The sequence below is a fragment of the Curcuma longa genome, chromosome 4, assembly GCF_044706935.1.
Source record: "Curcuma longa cultivar G26 ecotype Majalengka, Jawa Barat chromosome 4, ITB_CL_G26_1.1, whole genome shotgun sequence".
NCBI classification, from domain to species: domain Eukaryota; kingdom Viridiplantae; phylum Streptophyta; class Magnoliopsida; order Zingiberales; family Zingiberaceae; genus Curcuma; species Curcuma longa.
In genome coordinates this window covers 10,283,666-10,290,372 of record NC_133864.1, presented here as the reverse complement: position 1 = coordinate 10,290,372, position 6,707 = coordinate 10,283,666, and the positions used below count along the sequence as shown (strand labels likewise).

General features: G+C 38.0%; 2 protein-coding genes across 2 annotated transcripts; one reads left to right on the top strand and one right to left on the bottom strand.

Moving 5' to 3' along the window:
- The first annotated feature begins 78 nt into the window (after positions 1-78).
- Positions 79-2,071, top strand: LOC141826134 (gamma-glutamylcyclotransferase 2-1-like). The gene is made up of 9 exons (XM_074713383.1): positions 79-245; positions 412-530; positions 619-695; positions 812-868; positions 947-1,003; positions 1,092-1,132; positions 1,207-1,278; positions 1,362-1,441; positions 1,721-2,071. The coding sequence occupies exons 2-9, from the start codon at positions 422-424 to the stop codon at positions 1,852-1,854; spliced, it is 627 nt and encodes a 208-aa protein (XP_074569484.1). The 5' UTR covers positions 79-245; positions 412-421; the 3' UTR covers positions 1,855-2,071.
- A 448-nt stretch (positions 2,072-2,519) lies between these two features.
- On the bottom strand, positions 2,520-6,521 carry LOC141828229 (methyl-CpG-binding domain-containing protein 2-like). Its single transcript, XM_074715611.1, has 5 exons — positions 6,331-6,521; positions 4,942-5,477; positions 3,766-3,819; positions 2,990-3,141; positions 2,520-2,909 (listed from the first exon to the last, which is right to left on the bottom strand). Exons 1-5 carry the CDS (start codon positions 6,331-6,333, stop codon positions 2,890-2,892), a joined length of 765 nt encoding a protein of 254 aa, XP_074571712.1. The 5' UTR covers positions 6,334-6,521; the 3' UTR covers positions 2,520-2,889.
- Between the last annotated feature and the right edge of the window lie 186 nt (positions 6,522-6,707).

Below are 6,707 nucleotides of genomic sequence, written 5' to 3'. Positions count from 1 at the left end.
ATTGTAATTTCCAGCTTGCAACATGCGGCTTTTAAAAGGCGCCAATCTCCGTCCCTAGTTTCCCACGCAAACCCTCCCTCCGTCAAAGCTCCCGATCCGTCTCCATTCTGCCCCGCATTGGCTGAGGTTGCTCTTTGGATCACCGATTGGTGGTGGAGGAGGAGGAGGAGGAGGAGGGATCTCTGCTCCGCCAGCCCTCTGCTCGATTCGCTTGAATCCCTCCTCGAATCAGATCCCCCTTTTCGGTGAGTTAATTTTTGCCCCTTTTGATTGTTTTCGAACGAGTTTTGCAATCGAGAAGTCGTTCGAGGAAGATCTGCCATCAGACGATGCTTGGAGTTGGATAGGAGAGAAAAGTGGGGAAAGATCTCGGAAAGTGAGTAACTTCGATTTTTGTGGAAATGAATGCAGGGATTCGAACATGGTGCTCTGGGTTTTCGGCTACGGATCTCTGTTTTGGAACCCGGGATTCGAGTTTGATGAGAAGATAATAGGTTTCATCAAGGATTACCGGCGAGTTTTTAACCTAGGTATGGCTCTAGCCGATTTTTTCCCCCCTCCAATTCCCATTGCCATGCTCTGGAGACAAGGTTTTCACTTTGGCCGATCTTGTTCCAGCTTGCTTCGACCACAGAGGTACACCGGAGAATCCTGCAAGAACCTGCACTTTGGAACCTACGGAAGGAGCCATTTGCGTGAGTAGACTCTTTGCAGTTCTTGTTTGGCGAATTAGGTCTTCAATTCACCAGTTCTAACACAAATTATGGCTGTGTGTTCATCTCCACTCATCTAATGATTGATTCTATTTCAGTGGGGTGCTGCTTATTGTATCAGAGGAGGCATGGAAAAGGAAATAGCGGCAATGAAGGTAGAATTACACTTTCTTTTGAAGATTCATCAGCACCTTGTTTTGTTGGTTCTTCTGAGCTTTTGCCTTGCTTTTCAGTATTTGGAGAGAAGAGAATGCGAGTATGATACCAAAAAACACTTGGACTTTTACAGAGTAAGCTTATTCTACTATTTGTTCAGCTTATTTTCTTTCAATAACTCCTTTTTTTTTCTAATCCCTCCTTTTGTAATTTAATGTTCAGGAAGGAGAGACTTCTGAACCAGCTTTAACAGGAGTCCTAGTGTAAGATTCTTAAGAGACCTAACTTGTTGTCATATAAAGCTCTGAAATTGACAAATTATGGTGGAATTTTTCAGATTTATATCGACAATGGACAAGGAAGCCAATAAATATTATTTGGGTCCAGCTCCATTGGTTGAAATGGCAAAGTGAGATAAGACTCCCCACATTGTTGCCTTGGTGATTATTTGTATGCCCCTTTTTTGACACCATTTCAACTTGTTTTCTTCAGACAAATAGCTAAAGCCAATGGACCTTGTGGAAACAACAGAGACTATCTCTTTTCGCTAGAGAAAGCAATGTCGAGCATAGGTAATAATCTTATTCATTGCCATTTCACCATAAACATGTTGTCAATTGTTAGATGTTATTCCTTTGATCATAATCTTAGTCAACTCGAGTTGTGTCTATTTGGAGGGAAGAATGTAGGTGTTTAAACTGAACTACATTTTTACTTAAACAAAGTCTAGGAGAAGAAAGCAATATGCACTTAAATCAACATCTAACATCATGAATCTTATTTCTCCATTAAGCCTTAAGCAAGACTGTGTGAAAACAAGATACTTATACATATATTCTTCAACATGTCAGGTCATGAAGACGACTATGTAATTGAGCTAGCAAATGAAGTGAGAAAGGTGCTTGATTGTAAAGTTCAGTCGCCGACTAAAGTTCTGCCTCTACGATCACACTCGCGCTTCCTTCCTATCAAATCTCTCTCGTAAACCACTTTTGCTGTGGATTCACGAATCGGTTTACAAGAAGAAAAAACACAAGAGCTTTGTAGTTCCTGCTTCTAATTTCCCTCTTCCTTTAACCAGTTACAGCTAGCACTACTAGCTGTAATGATTCACACGAATTGCTAGAGAGGTTATTATTGTCAACGGGAATCAGAAATTGTTTCAATTATCAGTAGTAAGGAAAAAGGGCTTTTATACTTCTTTACTTTTTACAAAGTCAAAAAAAAACTGCATCATCTCGTCTGCCAGTCAAATTCCTGGCTTTGGATGGATTTTTCTTTAGTGTTTTGTTAGTCCAAAAAATGCCTCTGAGAATAACACCCTTGTCTAAGCTTGCTTATCTAGTGTTGAATTTTACCACCAATCAACTGATTCAAATCAATCTCCAAGAGCAAAAAAAAAAAAAAACATTCTATCAATCAATTAATGCAATGAAGATGCAGCACTCAAATATTACAAATACCTGCCTTCGGATCAGATCTGGCCTCTGGGGAACCCGCTTTGACAATTTTAAGAATAAAAAGACAATAAACAACACTCTAAACATTACATAACCTAATGTTAACCTGAATTAACTTGAGATTATTAGAAGGTTAAAAATAAATAAATCAATCAATCAATCAAAAGGTGGTGAATAGACTTAACCTAATCTCATATTTTTTTCCAACTAAAACAGATAGCATTAAGTACAGAGCAGCAAGTGCAATGATCTTACTGGCATTTACATCTACTAAATGTTTGGCCCATGGCAAAAATAGGCTTACCCTAGAGACCAACATTTATGCATTGCAATATTAACAAGCATCATGTGCTCATCCGCACATACAAACCAAAAATCCACCCCTGTGTGCGTGGATAAACCAGGGCAAAAGAAACAGAAGATTCATACCGATACTTCTAGTTCGCTGAGCATCAGAAACAAGGGCTTCAAAGTAACTCGGAACTGGATCCTTGCTGGAATCTTTTTTCATTTTTCTTTTTTCGCTGTTTACAGTCACAGGTTGAAGGATTTGCAGGATGTTATTTTTGTTTGGGTCGGTCTGCATGAGAGCACCTTTGTTATAATTAAGCTTTTGCAAAAGAGGCTTTTCAGCATCTAGAAATGTATGAAATTACATGCCTTCATAAGGCTCAAGAGGTGTGGGTTTATTCATATTTGGAGTCGCAGAGTGCTTCCTAACATAGTTGTCCTGCAGAGGTCGAGGGATCAAAAACGAGAATTGTGAAATATTCACACCATCTCTGGCATACTCTGGTTGTTCCCGTAGGTACCTACAAACAATGGCAAGCAGTAAGTATAAGTTTCGCAGATGAACACCAATAACAAAACCTTTTCGAGTTCATGGAGAAATTTCAGTTTATCCTCCATGGTTTACTTGTTTTTCAAAATGCTCTATCAGAGTTTTAAGATTGTCAAAAAGTCCCCACAAGTTTGAAAATTCTTTTCATTTTGCCCCTACAACACTAATACCATTAGGCTACTCAACGAAAAGATGATGAGGTAAACATGTGTACTCATTTCACCTATCATGCCATTAGTTTTTGTAGTCATTCAAAAATAGTGCTAGTGGCTAGGACGTAAAATAAAGAGTAGTCATGTGCACAAAGCTCCCGTCAATTCAAGGTCCTAAAAAAGAGTCGGATCACATTGGATCTATTGTGATCCGTGACCTTGTTTTAGCAGGTCACACGGCGATAACTTTGCCGTTGCGCCAAAGCTCCCCTTTTGGCTAAAAGGTAAAATAATTAAAAATTTTAACACTCATGGGGCATTTTGACATCCCAAAACTATGGAGGGTATTTTGAAAAAACAAGTAAACTCTAGAGAAATGTTCCCAAGTCCATATTGGAAGTAAAAGAATATAGTATTGTGTTGTAGGGTAAAAAAATACATACCGTTCCACCTCAACCATTGAGCGAAGCTTCTTTCCTGAAGGTGTAATATAATATCTAAAAACACCAAAAAGAATTGAGAGATTAACTCTTAAACCAAAAAAAAAACAAGGAATGAAATATCAAGTCTATAATGTTTGCTTTGCTTGTGTCAAATCATAAAATTTTTCCCTTGGATCTGGGGAGCCAGTTGATCTTATTCAATCAACTTTTCAGGTTCAAGCTATTACCAAACAGAGAAAAATCAGAACTATAAGATTAAAGGGAGAAAAAAAAATTAGTGTCCTCAAATTTAGATGGATAAGTTGTGTTGGTAATAGTCGAACTAATTCAATGAGACAATGAGAAGACACACGAACATTGTCATTAAAGTTGAAGAACATTCCAACAGTATAAGTGGAAATCAAGTACTATAACAATAAATCTTGACAAATTTCTAAATAAATCAGCTCAACTGACTTCCATGAGTTAATGCTTTTAGCTTCAGGTAATCATATTCATCTTTAAGAAGGTACCTGCTACTGAGTTGGTAAAGACCAAGGTTTTAAATTTTGTCCTGTCGTAGTAGGCATGGGCAACTTATCATTTCACTCATTGATTGACACGTGGAACACTTAGACTCGCGAGTGGTGGTGCGCAGACCATTCTTATTGGATCCTCGCCTAGTCACAACCGCAAGCCATTGCTAGGGTACATTCAATGAAGCTGCATCCTCTTCTTCTTCTTCCTCTTCTCCTCATCTGTTTCACTCTCCTCATTGGTCCCATTGGTACCATTGGCCAGCATGCTGGCATGGCATCAGTACTGTTTCTTTCTAACTGAAGACTGAAACTCTAGCTCTCGAACAAAATTTTAAACCTTGGAAATTGCTTCCAATCCTTTACTTTTATTTATAACCAGTCTTTCCTCAACTAGGAATTGACACTCAAACCTGCTTTTGCAATTCTAGAATATCTCTTCATACATAATTAGATACAGGCCACAGCTTTCCTGGTTAAATGTACATGTAGATTTGGTGTCGGTACATCACAGGCTACCATCTAGAAGTGGTAAGGTAGAGAAACTTACTAATCCTTGTTTACTTGAAAATTATATATATATATATATATATATATAATTTCATAATGTTAAGTCAGATAACTGTGAAATTATGATGGAAATGTGAAAAAGAAAACATACATGTCAGCGAACCTAGAGCCTCCTTCAGCCCGGATCCTAAGCAGCCTTTCCCATCCAGGAGGAGCTTGAGAGATGTCAGGTTTATCTATTGCCCAAAGCCTACTCCCGTCTTGGTAAATATCACCTGGATCATCGCAGGAGACATCAGGTCGCCATTCTCGAGCTCGGGCACATAAGAAAGGGATTTCTGAGATTTTTTCTCGTATTTCTTCATACTTCTCCTTTGTTGGAATAAGTCTCCATTTGAGGCATTCAGAACACTGGACTGTGAAGTGTCCTACATATGGCACGACTCTAGAAGAAGGATTTGATGCTGATGAGGCGACAGAACTCTGAGAGGATCTAGGATAACTTTCAATGAGATCAGAAGCACCTTGTCCAGGATTACTAGAAGCCTCATTATGAAGCACCAATTGCTTTGAAGCATTATCTACAGGTACATCATCCTCCAAAGAACTGTGAACTTTGGTAGTTACCTGTCGTAATGATTTAGCTTGTTTCTTTTTAAACTTCGGGGAAACAGCACCAAGATGGGACTGCATCCAAAATGATAAATTCACAATCAGAATAACTAGCAAATATTATACAAACAATAGCAAATAGTGTCAACTAGAGAAGCAGAAAATCCAAATTATTTGTAGAATAACTAAATGCTGCAAGTTAGTGAGACTATACATTTTTCTCAATCTTCCTAAAGATAATTGAGATATACAATTCAAGAGAAATTGAAAGTACGAGCATGAAAAACTAGAAAAGGATGAGTTATATATACAATTTTTTGCTTACTTAATTGTAACTAAAATAGAGTAAATAAGGGCCAGCCACCAACTTGTTATCTCAAACAGTTAGGCATCCTGACGAAATCCCAATGTCAAGAAATCAATCCCCCATATAGACAATAAAAAACAGGGCTATAAGAAATGTCCTCTAAGGATCTGATACCAAGGATGATAGGCACACAATACCAAACATAAGAAAAATAAGTACAGACTTTCAATGCTACACCAACAATTACTTTGTACCATAAAACGATCATCAAATACATGAGATATGCCATAAAAACATGAACATCAGATGTTTGAAGCGTAATTAGCAAATATCAGCCAACAACTAATCTAAACATATTAAACTAAAAACTGAAGCGTAATGGAGTATGAAGTCAAGTTGCTAAAAACTAAAAACTGAAGCATTACACACAAAACGACATATTTTGAACATTAGAAATCAGTTGACCGTCCCCATCTACACATTTCCAATGATCCAATAAATATCCTAAACTGACGTCTCAACCTTTGTTTCCATTCGCTAATAATCTAATCTAAGGGTAAAAATCGCAGGAAAAAAAATCAGAGGAAACAAAAATTTCGTCGAATTAACTGTAAACCCTACCATTTCTGGAGAGGAAACCACCGGCGAGTAGATCTAGTGTGGAGGCGGCGATGCAAGATCGGAGTAAACTCGAAACGAAAAGCGATCGGCCGCTCTCTACGTTGGAGAGAGAGATTTGGAAGGAGCGAGGTGGAGGAAGGAGAGCGATCTACTCGCGCCCCGATGCGCAAAGTGTTAGTCCAGGCGATCAGAGTCGCGGTATTTATGTGTTCAGTTGTGTCGTCACGACCGGCACCCGCTATCTGATATATAACGGAAAATATAGCTGATATATGTATATTCATGATTTTTAATAATAAAATGAATTTATATTTGTTTTTCTTACACATAAATATGTTCAAATTTATGTATTAAAAACTTATCAAATTAAAATAAGA